We start from the raw sequence: 16,569 nt of genomic DNA on the forward strand, positions 1-16,569 counted from the left end.
AATTTAGATAATTCTTGAATCGTTGGAAAGCTTGTGGCCTCCTCTACAATTTGATACTAAATTTGCTTAAATTTGAGTTATTTTTAAAGGGTCTACAATACTAGGACTTTAAGGTCTTATATTCAAGTTTTTGGGTATCTAATTGGTGTTTAGTTCTGTTTTCTGAGTCCATAAAGCTCACGGCTCTCTAGGATGACTATGTGAGGGTATTAAAATAGGTTTTGGTTTATCTTGGGATAATTCTAATATGTTTCGGTCCACTATAGTTCATTAGGATTAATGTGATCCTAATATCTAGGGCAGTGTTTACATAGAGAAACGGATTATGTTAAATAACATTTTTTAATAACATATTGGCCTTAAGTTAATAGAAAATAATTTATTAAGCTTGTGATACTTCTAATAAATCAATAACTTTTGATCTAAACTGTCTTTTTTGTTAGAAATTTTGCAATGGGTGAGTTATTACCAAAAAAATCTTCTTTATTAAACAAGTATCAATCTCCAATTGATAAAATGTTCAAGGAGTGGTTAAAAAGTGCTAATTTTCAAATTCCTGAGTTCCGTACTTCCAAAGTCGAACCAAAAAACAAAGAAGCATTCTAAAACAATAAAAAAATCCAGATGTATTTCTCAACAAGTGAAACAAATTTCTAGCTTTTCCGATTCTCAGGTCTCCAAGTTCCCATGGGATTACCAAACAAGTCAAAACAAGTTTCCAGTTCTCCCAGTTCTCAGGTCTCCAAGATCACACGGGATTTCCATATCCTCGTTATCAAATGTGTCCTAAAGTAAAACTCTGGGTACTCATCGCACCCAAAAGGAAGCTTCCGGGGGTGTACATTAAAGCGCTGCTGTGAAGTTAATTTCGAATAGAAAGAAAAAATAAGCTGCATTTTGGGCCCATTAATCAGCTTTCTCAAGCTTTTATTTTGCTCATTCCTTGCTTCAAACACTCAAAAGGTGTTCCCTCAAAGAAAGAAAAGACGGTCCATTTCTATCAACTCATATTCCTTTATGAACATAGCAACACCGATCCAAACATACACCTGAAAATAGTACAAAGTGAATCGTAGCCTGTGGAGCTTGAAGCCATGTCTGCCACATTAATAGGCCTGAAACTCTCATTGAACACATACCCAACCCATAGGAAGATCCCAGATCTTCCAAACCCAAGACAACCCAGTCTTTCTAATCTTCTCCCTTACTCTCTCCGTCGACTGCCTTCCACTCAATTTCTCTCGCGGATGAGCCCTTCCGTAGCCAAAAGAGGCTCAACTCCTCCAATTATGGCCGAGTTCTCGGAGGCCTTAAACAAGAGCTCTGAGAATTGTATAAAGAGGGGGAGAAGAATTGCCCACCATGCCGTAGTTGTACTTAGCTTGATGGTGGCTTTAGGGTCGACGAAGACCGGCATATGTAAGCCTGTGTTCGCGAGAGAGGTGAAGCGAAGCAGGTGGGATGTACTTAGAAAGAATTTATTTTCAAAACTAGGGATAGATGTCAGCCCTGCACTGAGGGGTCTCTCCATGAATACCCTGTACAGTGGGGCTCTGGCACTTGATAATCTTCTAGGGATGAAGAAGGTTATGATCGATCCCCGCTCTTTAAGAAATTTGGAAGAACAATTTAGGAAGCTTCTTGATGAGACGCTCAAGGGAAATCCACAGCTGGGAAATCCACAGCTCCTGGAGTTGCAGGTATGCAAGGCCTCGCTAGTTTTGATTTTCTAACTTACTATCGTTGGGACCAATGCATTTGGATTATAGGAACTCTGTATAATAATGGGAAAATTGGTTAAACTCCTTACGGTTTTGTAGCGCTATTTTCTTGAATTTCAATTTAAAATATCAAGGAGGGGGATGACATATTGGTGATTTTCATAAACAACACGGGAGGAGGGTCCTTTGAATTCATGATTTATTTCTAATGTTCGTACCTTCCAACATTAGAATTCCCGGTTTTAATTGGGAAAGTATAGAATGACACCATTTACCTTTGGTATAAGGTGGTCACATTAATCTTGATCATTGGTTGTGAAATTGGGTGGCTGTAATTATTTCATTGACCAAGCTCAAACTTCTAAAGAATTTTTTTCGAACTTTGTGATACATCCAAACTGTCAAATTTCACATCGGATGGTTGTAAGTAATTGTGACCATCTTGTATCAAAGGTAAATGGTTTCATCGTATATAATTCAAAGGTAAATGGTTTCATCGTATATAATCTTTTTTTAATTTTGAGATTGTATACTATTATTACAAGGAGGTCACAATCACTTCTAGCGATTAGATTTCAAATTGGATGGCTTGGGATGCGTCACGAAGTTTGAGAAATTTCTTTTGAATGTTGAGTATATATTTTTAATTAGTATATTATAATCCAAATCTGAATCCGGATCCGACATGTACTAATTGGATATGGATCCGAATCTGATCGGATCTGCCCCGATCCTACCCGTTCTCACCCCTACAAACTTGCCACATGGTGAACCAGAGGGAGCATGATATGTGGTACTCCTGCACCTATTTGAAATTTATTCCAAGTGCATTGCGCAGGGACGAGGGACCAAGGAGAGGTCTTGGAGGCCCAGCTTATCACATTAAGTGATAAACTTTTTATTTCTGGGCATTTCTCAATAAACGATCCAAGCCGTCCAATTAAATCCGACTTGGGGAGTCCCTTCCCCCAGATTATTCATCAGCCTCTGGGCCCTCAGAGAAAGTTTACCCATCAAATTTACGGGCACTTTGAATGGTTTCTTTTCCTTTCGACAAGCCTTCCAGTTTTAAGAGGTTTTATAATCTTGAACCCGTAAATAAATCAATAATAGAAAACAAAATGTAACTATAATGAAGGGAATATTCACCCAAAACATATTATTTCTTCACCCCAAAAGAAAAATATTCACCCAAAAAACTACAATTAAGGGAAAACTTAGAAAAGCAGAGGAATAACACTCCCTAAGGGGCATACTCATGTGGGTGTATACTGTTTATTTACTCCCTGGGGTAAAACACAATAAAATAGCAATTTATGATCCTAAATTGAGATATAACCTCTTCAACCCATAGGCTAATATCAGTAAAAAGAATTCCCACTGAAATCTCTATCTAATAGGAAAAAGTAAATATCTCAAGAATGAACAGAGACCATCAAATTTTTTATGGGCCAAGACCTTATTGTCAAAAAACTCGAAATTCAAAATTTTTCTTTTTTGGAAAATATTCATTTAGTGACTATTAAGTGGTTCCCAAAAACATGCATTACAAGGCCGCAAATTCTTCCCGCACTCTTTCTGGGACCCCTCCATAAGACAGGCAAAAGCTAAGCTTGATTATCATTTGCTATGGTGTAGCAATCTACTACCTTGGCTGATTGATCCACCATCCTAGAATACAATTGCAGAAAAGATAATTGCAGAGTACTATTTCCCAGCCACTTATTGTTTCAAAAATAAATGTTACTTCTACTGCCAAGCAATCATCGATACTTCCTCCTTAACTTTGCATAATCACTTTCCAAAAGTCAGAAGCCGGTGACTTCCTTATGAAGAAAAAAACATTAATGGATTCCCTTCATACCCCATACTTTTCTCTCAACCCATATTTGATCTTCACAATGCAAAATTATCCACCGCTATTTTGCTAATAAAACTTGATTGGCCTACTTAAAGTTTCCTTATCCCCAAACCTCCCTTCGCTTTGGGCATGCAGATTTTACTCCAACCCACCGAATGATACTTGGCTCATTTATCCACATTTCTACTAATTGTGGGCTGTCTCTCTAATATACAAAATTCTATTTTGCCATAGCTCTAATGTGTTAGGACATTCTCCACATTAAACACCAATGTGGTTACTCCTCGTGCCTGATTTTGGGTTTGCTACAACTAAGTCGATATGAAAATTCAAACCAAAACTTTATAATAGTTCTTCTCTTAAATCTTTTTTTACTTCTTCTCTTTTTACTTCGATGTTAGTTCCCTAATATATTTTTATTTAACTATGGATTTCTAGCATTTGTTGAACACCCTAAACATTGACTAATCCTAAGTGTATTTTCGTATTTAAGCAAAATTGTTGTGGAGCCTTTCCTAATTTCTTAAAAAGTTTTATATTGACTATAAAATATATAGAAAGTAAAGCTTCACCCAGTGAGATAAAGGTAATATGGATTTTACAACCATTACACTAACTACTTTTACTTAAGTTATCATTTTCATTTTCTCTAGACCATTTATGTTCCCCTTTTTAACTAACAACCGATATCCTTCTTTTTTTTCATGATTTCAGTTTGTATAATCTTAATTCGGCCCGCCTAAAGGACTCTAAAATCAGGGAATTGACCAAATTGCCAAGTGCCGGAGTCGTCGTCCAAATCTTGAAATCCAAACATTGACCTTGATAAGAAATGGGATCAATGTTGATGCAGCTGGCAATTTGCTTCTTTCATTTTAAATTTGAGATTTTGAGCACAAATTTATCTTGGTAACTTGGAAAAACATATAGTTTTACGGTGATAAGATTACTTGTGTAATTTTCTTCTATATTTTAAATTTCAGATTTTAACTCAAATGTAGCATACGAAATTGAAGAAAAACTCATGGTTATGGTAACAACCATGACTGGGTTTTATCACAGTGCAATCAATAAATTGGATAAGTTGGAAGGTGAAGAAGGAAAACATTGTACATGGGGACCATACCCCTTCACCACAGTAAAACTATGAATGGGTAGGTAGATGAGCTATTACAACAATGTGGGTAATATCATCAGGGGCTTAGTAAATTTTGCGGAAAGAACATTTCTCAAGGAAATTGTCAATGAGGAAGTTTATTAATCTCTGAATTCATTAAGAAAGAAATTGATTTGGACCAAAACAAATACCCGATATCAATTTCTGGTCTAAAAAGGAAACAATAATATGATTGAGAGTTTTATAAGCTCAGTAATGAAATTAACAACAATAACAGCGACAACGTTTGTATTGTTGTTGTTGTTCTTAAGCTTCTTCTTCTTGTTATTATTAGTGCCGCTACTACTTAAACTTTTGAAAATATATTTGAAAATATTTATGTCGAATGGTTCGGACAATCTCCCATTACATACAATGATTACGCATATACTGATGCATATCATACTGAAACCATTAGAAAGAAAAATTCCCTTATGTTCACTCAAACTTTTTCTTATGTTGATTATTTTAAATGCAGCGTGTTGCATCAAGGTTGGAAATTGTAAGAGATGAAGATAAAGCTGTTCATATGTTGAGAGAGGCATATGAGAAGGCCATGAGCCTCCAAGGAATTAACAAGAGTTATGCAGAATTGGCCCGTGAGCTTGACATGATGCTTGTGGAAATGCTCATATACCAGGTCATGCAAGCCCTAATATTTGCTCGAAATCATTTTAATTGCATACTTAGGACTTAAAGAAATTTATCAAATTATATAACTTGTGTTTTTTGTTGAATAAGATGGCCATTTTTCTTATTGTACTAACCATTTTGCTAAATCTTTCACACCTTCCTCCTTCCATAACTAGATAATAACGCATGCATTGCACGTTGCTCTTGCTAAGAGTTTCGATATATATATTCAATATTTAACTAAAGAATAATTATATTATTCATTTAGTATTGTTTGTAGATCTTATTTAATTTTCAAACTTTTTTGTTGATTTAATTTTTTGATAAGTTGAATACTATTATTATTGACATTGTTATTTTTCTTATGGAAAAAGTTTATATAGAGCCGAGGCTCAAAACAATCAAATAAAAACCCACCTCAAAAATTTCACTAAAAAGAGGTTGTATTGATGCCCAAATATCCTCAAATTGATTATCTCGACATCAAGATGTGTGGACATGAGAAGAAAATGGGTTTAAAGTTTTGGAAATAGTGCATTTTGTAATGCATTTTTGGACCGTCAATTTTCAAGATTTTCAAATTTTCATAGATGTGCTTAATCTACATTATTTTTTAAGCTTAAATTTTATAAATAGGAAAATATATTTTAAGGCTCTCACAATGGTTTCCAGTATTGAAACCAAATTTGTTGACATTATTTGAAGGTATGCTTTATTTTGTTTGTTTAGAGTATATAGACCACTCCTTTTTTTTATTCGCAGTTTTGTTGGCATAGTAAGTATATAAAGCACTTTCTAAAATATTTTATGAATTTTTCTTCTCCCTCCTATTTCTCATCCATAATATATTATTTTCTGGAATCAAGATTTGGATTAAACATAAAATGTACTTTTTTGGGGAGATAAATACTTTTTCTTCATCACATTTATTACTCATTTTGCATAATGAATCAAATAGAATTTTCAAGTTAATGTATTTTATGTACGAGAGCATCGGGATAAAAAAGAAAGGGAAAAGAATTTGCAAATTTTGGAGGAAAAATAACAACTAGAAAAAAAGAAGGTAATAGTCACATTGATTTATGGATAAAGTTTATATAAGGTTGCAACTTTAAAATGTAGAACTAAAGATGCACCTCAAAAAGCTATCAGAAAAAGGTTGTTTTCATCTTGAAAAACTCTCTAATTGATCATGTCGACATTGAGATGTATGAATATGAAAAGAAACAAGATTTCAGTTCCAAAATAGTGCATCTTACAACATATTATCTAGTTCTTTCTTATTCAAGATTTTCATCTGGTTATAGATCTACTTGATTTTAACAATTTTTTTAGTTTAAAATTTTATAATTAGATATAAAAATAGATTTTTAGATAATCCTAAGAATTTTTTACACCAACATTACATGTTATGATAAAATTTGGATGTGCGCCTTAATTGAATTGTTTAACGTTGCAACTTTATAGAAACCACATCCTTGATTTATTGTCCAACTGATAAATAGATATATTGAGTTACAATAAAGGTTATATTGTTGTGACTTCTTAGTTGAAATCAAATCTCTAGTTCGGCTCATCTCAGAAGAGAGAAAACCGAGAAAAGAGGGTAAATAATAAATAAAAATACAACAAAATCAAATAAAAGACTCAAAATTAAATATTTGATTTCGTAAATACAAGGTGTAAATGAAAATAAAAATAAAAGATTAAGATAAAAACACTTTAGAAAGAAGGAAGACAAATACCAAAAATCAATCTTAGAGATTCTTATTTTAAATTTGGTAGGGCTTTTCAACATCAAAGTCATACAAATATTTTTGGTTAAGCAATGATTGAGAAATCAAAGATTTTCGATTTCAAGTTTAAAAAAATCCCAAAATTTAGACTTTTAATTTCTTCTATTTTGATTTTCATTCTAAAGAAGTGTTTAGTGTCTACTAAGGGCTCAAAAAAGAACAATTTTAAATGAATTTCAAATTATTTTCCTGAGTTTTGAGAGAGAATATGCCAGAATGTTGGGTCTTTAGACTCAAAAAATCTCACCAAAAGAGAAAATTCTTCCACAAAAAGAAAAACTTGTTTCAGATATCAAAATGGACTAAAGGAATTCAATTTTAAAATTGGTGGAAATTGGGTTTGAAAGAGTGTCAATTATTGATCCAAAACAACAAAAAATAGGAATTCGTAAAACCTACTTTTCGCTTTCTGACAAATCACCCGGTTCCAAACTGAATTAGGCAAATGCCAATTCGGCTTGGATTTTATTAATATTGACATTCAGCTATTTTATACATGAGCTTTCATTTCTATAATATGTGTTATACTATTTAACTTCAAACTATTTCTATTCATCTTTTATTTCCATAATTTCATTTCCATAACGGGTGACCTACTGCTTTAACTCATCAAAGACACAAAGGCACATGAGCAACTGTTGAAATTCAAACTTAGCGGCTCTCAAATTATAAAACACAGTGTCCCATAAGAAGTCACTTTAATTGAATGCACCGACACGTATGAAAGAACGACGAAATCATTCGACACGTATGGTCTTCATATCGTGATTGTGTCTTCAAGTGTTGACAATAGACAGAGTGTTTGGGTAATAGTAAGTACACACGTAGTGTCTCCCGAAACTTGACACTAAACGATTCCAAAGGCAACCTCATACTAACCGTTCAATACTTTCAAATGGGAAAGTCATATGCAATATAATTTCTCACAGGAAGATGTAGGTTTAATTTAATACTGTACTAAAGATGGGATTTAGGATAGAGGTCCACCTTCCGGAATTTTAAAAAACAAAAATGAGCTTTGCAAATAGTCCATTACATACATTTTTGTTTGGAACTTTCATTTTTATTAGTCAAAGAATTGAAAATATTTTTAGAGCTTCAAGTTCAATAATTTGAATTTATAATGGATTTGCACTGACATTAAGATTCATTTCACATCAATATTTAAAAATCAAGGAGTCTGCAAAGCCACAACGTGACATCGAAGGTCCTATTATTGCATTCCATTAACATATCAAAAAGAAGATATGGCCTTTAATAGAGTAGAATAGAGAATCAACATTCATGTATCCGACCCCAATTAATTGAAAAATGCTAAAATGAAGATGATGATGAATATAACAGAAAAAAAAAGTTATATAACTAATAAAGGAACTCAATATACTTTTGCATGCTAAAATGTTCTAGCTTCCGCACATGATACCAAAACTAAAAACTTTTCCATCATCTTGATTTGTAAGGTTTACATGCCTCTAATATATTTTCTAATATTGTAAAATAGGGAAAATACAAAGAGGCTTGGTTACGAAGCTGCCTAAATGATGAATTAAGCACGAGCTTTCCTAATGAAGAAGAGGTTAGTGATGGTCGGGGCCCATTTTACAAGGTAATCCCATGAACCCATGACTTTACAAGGTAAATTTTTTTTGTTTTTATATAATTTCATAATCAATGAATTAATATCTTATGCTTTCCTAGATAAACTAAGAATGATAACAGAAAAATGCGAGAAACAAAGCACATGCAACAGGCATGTACCAAAAGATACATGATATATGTGGTTCACCCAAAATGGATTATGTCCATGTCCTTGGAAGGAAAAAATCTACTGTGGCAATGAAGCTTACTATTGGGTGTCATGGGCTTCTATCCAAGGTGCTCTAATTTTAAAATTAAACTTAAAATTCCAAAAATTAGAACTCTGGACATATATTACAATAAGCATTAAGCCTCTTTGGCTCACAAATACATAACCAAAACACCTAAAAAGAACAGTCACAAGACTCCAGAGTGGTCTCCTACTAGTTCAACTCACGACATAGAAATTGGCTATAATACAATTTTTCATGAATAAAATATATCTAAAGCTAGGAAATGGGCTGGGGTCGTGGTGGTAGCATCCCCACACCCAGTTACCACATCGTGGTATCCATTTCTACTGCTAACGCCCCCAATGAACACCTTTAAAATGTAACTCCCTAATCTGTTGAAAAAACGGGTAGGGCCCATCTTCCCCACTGAATTACCCAAAAAAATATACATCTAAAACAGTCACCAACTCGACGAACACTTCAATGACATAAATTACTTAACCAATTAATACCTAAAATTGTCACAATCTCAATTACATAAACATAACCAAAATAGTGCACATAGTCTCTAGATCATGAGAAGCCGTTTTCACAACCAGATTGGCTGATTAAGAACTTAAGTACAACCTCTTCGATTACGCAATATGTTAGCAAGATGTAGGTGGTCTATTCTCGTTCCAAATTTGAAAGGAAGCATAAATGATGAAGACTTAACTCAAATCATCACCATAATCATCAAATGGAATCAAAGAACTATCACGCAACCTTAACGGATGAGTATGAGGTGCGGGGAAACCAATCAAGGTCCTTTGGAGCATAGTTTAGTGATTTGAATGCATTAGGAAATTATGGCAAATGATCCCCTTGAGAAATCAAGTTTAGGTATGAGAATTATGGAAAATATCTTGTTCATTTGTTGGTAAAATGTGTAGGAAATTTCAGAAAAAATATCTCAAGGAAAAGTAATACAAATAGGCAGAAATCTACGTGTAAGCGACAATACCTTGTAATTGAATAGATGCAAGAACAACCAAAGATTCAAGAAAATGGGGTCCTAGGAGAGGATTAAGATGCTCTAAAGCATTAAGAACATTAAAAAAGTCACCTTTGAGCTCCAAGAAGGGATTTTCGATGATATGCCTCAATGGGGATGAGAGATGGAAGGATAAAAGGGGGCTGCCTCTCTTTCTTTCTATCTCTCTCTTTCCTAGCTCACTCAAAGACCATTTGGATAAGGACACACGTTGGGGTTAATTGGGCTCTCCCTTAAAATTTAGGGCTTGGTGATAGACAAATATACAATATGGGAGCTAGGGCTTGGTGATGAGACAAATATACAGTATGATTTTCTTTTTATTATCCCTATGTGAAAACAATTTCAAATTTTCAAAATTTAATTAATTCTATAATCTTGATTTTTTATCAAAGAGTGAGACCCGCAAATCGCTACAAAACTCTCCTCTATTGAAATTCAAATTTAATTTGAAGTGAAAAATGTTTTCTCTCCCAATACCTGACCCCCTCTTACATGTGAAGTCAAAAGCTTACAAAAGTAAGCAATGGGTGGAAGACACCATAAAGAACACTTTAGATCTAGGTTTTCCCTTGCCTTAAAGTTCCCAAAATTAAAGAAAATATATCTTATTTAAAAATATTTAGGATCTTATGAAAATATCAAGGGTTCACACAAATCTCTACATTCACACATGTGAATGAGTCAACAAATCAACAATTTTCAAATTAATCCATGCACAAAAGAGTGGAGCGTCCCACACCTAGGCCTGATTGTCACCCAGACGTTGGCCACTAGGATGATGTCAGTAGCCACACCACCTCCCCTAGGGCCCATTGGCCATTTGGGCCTCGTAGGGTGGTGTCCTTATGTGTCAGGTACCCTAAACAAAAGCTATATGTGCTTTTCAAGGTCCAAAAAAAATTCTAAAACAAAAATTTCTAAAAATTATATCTAGTATTTTTCAATATTTTTTATTAAATGCAATGCATCAAAAACTTCTATTTTGGAAAATTAAGATCCTTAAAGAATTTGCTCTCAACCATTTGGGCATTACACCCTGCTAGGTCTGGAACCCCCAGACGCTTTCTTGAAACTAGCCCAATGAGCCCAAGAGCCACATTCTTAAGCAGTGGCTTCATGCTTGGCCCATCAAACCTAGCCCAATACGTGACTATGGCCCAGACATAAACAAACTTGATTATAGGTGGTTCCCCGAGGATATACACTGTCAGTATGTGGGGGAACTCTTTAGCACATGTGCATGTCTCTCTTTAGTAGATCTACCTGAGTAAGAGCGGAATACCATTTTGCAACTGTCATATGCATATATTGTGAGTAGGATCAATATAGGGAATTGGCTTATGTCCTCTCAGAGCTGATCCTTCTCGCAATGCAAAAATCTCAAAAAGTCTCACATACAAGTATCTAGATCCATATTTAACCATTCCCTTAACATACTGATACATCTCAATTCTAAATATCATGGCATGGCTCAAATCAATCATGAGGCTATCTGACCAATCCTAACAAAAGGGAAAACTCTCGAAAACTTCTCAATATAATGCCCTTAGAATGAGCCTGATGGTTTGGGGTTTAGTGACTCTATGGACACCAACTCTAGATCGCAATTCGCATAGATCCGGAGTAACATGTTTTGATCATTCCATTATGAGTAATAACCATAGAAAATCTCGGTGTCAATCCCTTGAAAGGTTGCAACCCCAACAGTCTCCTACTAGCCTTTTGAGGCTTGGCGAAACCGCATCATATATAAACATATAAACCCATGCATGCACATAACCGTAATTTCTTTAGCTCATCACCCTGTCATTTCTTATTATCTCATGATTTCATAACCGTAATCCTTTAGAAATTCTCCTCATGTAATTAATGGCCCCATAGACTCATCAGTCATGGGTTCCCAGGCCTTGCGCTTTCAAGGTCTAGGCGTGGAAAAGCCCTTCACAGATGTGTCTGGATTTTTTCATTGGTTTTACTATCACCTGCTTGTACAATACACATAAATTCCAGATTAATTCATTCCACACTTACTCATGTGGCCCAAAAACTTTGTTATTATTGCAACATACTCTGATCTTGTGGTGAGTGGGTACCATTATCGATTGTTCCTCAGAAGAATCCTGTTCATAATCAAGAAGGTCGACCCAAAGCGAATTCATGGTCATTTAGGTTAACCTAGGGCAAGGCAGCCGGAGTAACCAAGCATACTCTCATACGGTATCGTTCAATGAAATTACAGTTAACGATCAAAAAAAAAAAAAAAAAACTCTCATAGGGTATTAGGATTTCCACGTATCGTATATAATGTGGTTTCCAGTGTTCTTATAGTTTGGTTTTCAATTTTCATTATATTTCTCCTTTTTTTGCTTGGTTTTCTGTGAACCAAGGAGAAGTTCACCTTACCTAAGGTTCAAATTTTCCAAGTTATATTAAAGAATTCATCATGATCATGAGTTGCACACAACTGATGAATCCTAAATATGCACCCATCAATCTCACATAAAACACATTGTCCTACCATATATGCATATAGTTCATGAATATAGGAAGGCACTAGAGGATTGTAATTGCAACACTCCCATATGAATTGGAAAATCAATGGTTAAATATTGTGGTGCCAAATGATGTTCATGAAAGAACTTCAATCAAGTGATAAATGGCAAACACACCTCTCATTAAGCAGCTGAAGGTAAACTTCATTATGAAAACTGAGAGGTTAACAATAACCTTAGCCCACTCACAAGTCATTCCCAAATAATATTTCCTCATTTGGATTTTCTTATGTGAAAATGGTTAAAATGGGGAAGTCCCAAGCTCAAGACTAGGTCGTTGATGGGCTTGCCATGGAACTAGACCACACCAATCAAATAACTCCCACTCAGCCCAACAAGGTCATACATTCAAATATTTTGAAACGAGTTTGTAGAGAGCACTAATTTTCTTTTTCAATGGGAATGGAAAGTTCCTCGTAGAAAACTTGGGTTTTGCCCGATTTATGGGTGACATTGACTACGATGAGTTTGTGGAGCACAATTGTAGTTTATGGAGTAGGAAAAACATCAATACGGTCCAAGGAAAACGGAGGGGGTGACTATCCTTTTTTTATCTTAGTGATGGTGTTATTGATTAGTCCTTGTGAAGTCGTGTTGTACTCCATACCTTTGCTTTGTTATTTCCTAAAAAATTCATGAGTTTTCTTTTTCTTTTTCTTTTTTTTGAAAATGGGAAATTCCCTCGCATAGTGTGAATTACGAACAGTTTCACATCGTGTTAACTGTATACATGTTAGCACACACAAACGAAAATGACTGATAAGGAATTATCATTAAAAGGAATTGAAACGTTAAACGAATGAGTACAATATAAAGAATTTGTACCAGAAAATTATGAAGGAAATGATATGGGGTGGTCAAAGTGTCCATCATTTGTTTAGTTTGAACGGAAGAGAATAATACAAATCTATTTCTTCTAGATCTATGGTATGAAGAGACAGAGCTTTCACTCATACAAATTCTTGCACAATGGAAACGAAATTTATCCACAATGATTTGTCGCTTTTATTAGACAGGTTCATAATGAATCCAAAAAGTTAGGTTGTTTTTTTTTGGGGTGAGTTAGGAGAGAGAGGGCCCCTACATTTTGTAAGAAATGAGCCTAGAACATAGCGTTGGAATTGTCAAGCACTAACCAATCAAACCTGGGCTCTTTTTCTAAGTTTGGTCATTTACAGTCATTGTTGTGACATTGTTTGGATGCTATCATCAGGCTATTCTATGTATCATGCTTAAACGACGGAGAGAAGAGGCACAAAGGTTTTGGAATCAGTTTAAGATGGGTGGCAAACGACCTAGATGGCCTGGAAAGCCATTAGAGATTGATTCAAAAGGTTCAAAATGGAAGCTGGTAGAGCAGATGACATTCGAGGATTTTGAAAACGCAGTGAACTTACTGAAGGAAGATATAGACATGGATAGGGCAAAGTAAAGCCTTGATTCAGCTTTCCTTCTAGATTTTATATATATTGGTTTATAGGTTTTTAGCATGTGTTTAATATTTAAAAATTTAGACACTTTTTGTTAATCGTCTTATTCAAATATGTCATCTAATATTCAAAACACTCACATTTTGTATAAGGTGTCAACTATATACTATTGAAATAACGTGTACCTCAAAACTATGCCGAAAGTGCAGCCTCAAAGCCTTGTAATGGCATGAAAATCTATTGTTTTCCCCAATTATAAAATTTAAAGTTCCAAAAATGATGATGATTAAGCAGATCTATAAATACTTGAAATTTTTGAAAATTGACAGTCCATATAATATGTTAAAAGATGATCTGCATTTAGGACTAGAAATCCCCATATTTTCACGTCTATGAATCTCAAGGTCAGGATGATCGATTTGAGGGTTTTCCAGCACTGGAATAACCTTCTCTAGTAGGTTTTTTAGGTGTACCTTACTTGTACAGTGCAAGGTTGACAACTTATATAAACTATTTTCTTTTCGTAACTTATATATGGATTTGTCATGTCTAAAAATGTTCAGGTTGAGGTCGTCAATTTTTATACTCCTATGTATGTGCAAAATGATAACTAAGATCAGGCACGTAATAATTTATAATCGCTTGTGTCTATTACAAAATGCCGGCAGCCTAATCTCGATTAAAGAGCTCTTTTCTCATTTTATTGCTATCTCTTATACTCTACTCTGAACATATTTCATTCATTATGGTATCAAAGATCTATATTCACCATTAAGTTGACCTTTTTTTTTTTTTTAAATGAGAATTGGAGGGCTGGACGTTATGTTGAGGCATCTGCCCCTAACCCCTAAATGTCGCCAATTCCTTCCCCGTTAATTTTTTGTTTCTTTTCTTCTCCATCTTTTTTGTACTCATTGAGTGCTTGGATTTGCTTGTTTTTTAGTTAGGAAAAAAATAATAATTTGCCCCTGTACATGGGATTGTCTATAAACATATCATGTTTTTTTTGTACATGGAAGTTACAATCATTAAATTCTCTTAAATTTAAAAACGAGTGGTTGTAAGAATATCATTGAATTCATACAAAGTTCCCAAAAAAATTTCTCAGGTTTTGTGACTCACCCTAAGCCATCCAATTTGGCATCTAATGTGTGAGAATGATTGTGACCTCCATATACAAAAGATAAATAGTATCTTTGTAGAGACAATCCCAATATATTCGTATTATTTTCGTTTTATAGAATCCCAAGGCATAGTGACTCCATCTAGACGTTGCCCAAATTTCTTTTTTGTCGTGTTGTTTCGGTCTCTGCACCAATAAACAATCGACTAACCACTTTAATGAATACTAGTAAGAAGGAACTCAAATGACACTTTAGAACATAGTCAGCAAGTCGAGAAATAACAAAATATCGACATATCAAAATATCGGTAGTAAATCGGTTTTATTTCGAAAGGTCAGAGAAAAAATTGGTCAAAAAAAATGTTTCACCAAAAAATAAGGTAAGTTATAGAATCATGAATATTTAGGATTTGGGTCAAAAAAATGTAGCAAAAAAAATCAATAAATAAAGATGACACAATATAGGATTTTGGTCAAAAAAATGTAGCAAACAAAATCAGATATATAAAGATGACACAGTATAGGATTATGATTTGCAGCTATTATATAGATACATTAAAGCCATTAAACTATAATTTTAAAGCTTTACTAGTGCCATTAAAGTAAGGAAAGAAAACGTTTATATAAGGTTCAACCTTAAAATGTAGAATTAAAGATACACCTAAAAAATCCATCGGAGACCTGCCCATATAACATGTATTTAAAAAACCCTCTAATTGATCATCTTGACATCAAGATGCATGAATATTTTTTTTAAAAAAATTGATTTTACAACACATTATCTAGACCGTCCATTTTCAAGATTTTCATATGTTTATGGATCTACTTGATTTTAATCATTTTGGGAGTTTAAAATTTTATAATTCGATATGAAAATACATTTTCAGATAATCCTAAGATTTTTTTATACGAACATTACATGTTATGATAAAATTTAGACGTGCGCCTTAATTGGATTGTTTAAGGTTGCAACCCTATAGAACCCACACCCTTAAAGTAATACTTGGCAATTTTTTGTTGAAACTTTAAATAAATCCAACAACAATGCGTATTCTTGCCAAAGCACAAAACCTAACGTAGATTTATTGGAAGCATAAAATGAAACGACATAAACAATACTAAACATAATAACTAATTAGCAAAGTACAGGAAATTTGACCAAAGGTATAGGTTTATTTTTAAAAAAGAAAAACAAAAAACATCCATTAATTAAAAGAACACACAAAGACCCAAATATGTAAACTAGTTGTCCATTCAAAATGTTATGTTATATACACCAATGAAATAAAAAAATAAACGGAAATTATAGCTAATATACCTAATTTTTAATAAAATTGAAAAAAAAACTCCAACTTCTCAAAACCACACCCACACCCTTTTTCTCAATTTTCGTCATTGTTTGAATGAAAATACCCTTTACGGTAGTCATTTTACCGTAATACTTAGCATC

At 33.9% G+C, this 16,569-nt stretch overlaps 1 protein-coding gene across 1 annotated transcript; it reads left to right on the forward strand.

Annotated features, from left to right (window-relative positions):
• The first annotated feature begins 985 nt into the window (after positions 1-985).
• Positions 986-14,188, forward strand: LOC110006926 (hypothetical protein). The gene is made up of 4 exons (XM_020665025.2): positions 986-1,700; positions 5,217-5,378; positions 8,669-8,773; positions 13,780-14,188. Exons 1-4 carry the CDS (start codon positions 1,095-1,097, stop codon positions 13,996-13,998), a joined length of 1,092 nt encoding a protein of 363 aa, XP_020520684.1. The 5' UTR covers positions 986-1,094; the 3' UTR covers positions 13,999-14,188.
• Positions 14,189-16,569: the final 2,381 nt, after the last annotated feature.

The sequence above is a fragment of the Amborella trichopoda genome, chromosome 3 (genome assembly GCF_054954075.1).
Source record: "Amborella trichopoda isolate Santa Cruz 75 chromosome 3, AtrichopodaSantaCruz75HAP2 v2.0, whole genome shotgun sequence".
Lineage (NCBI taxonomy): Eukaryota > Viridiplantae > Streptophyta > Magnoliopsida > Amborellales > Amborellaceae > Amborella > Amborella trichopoda.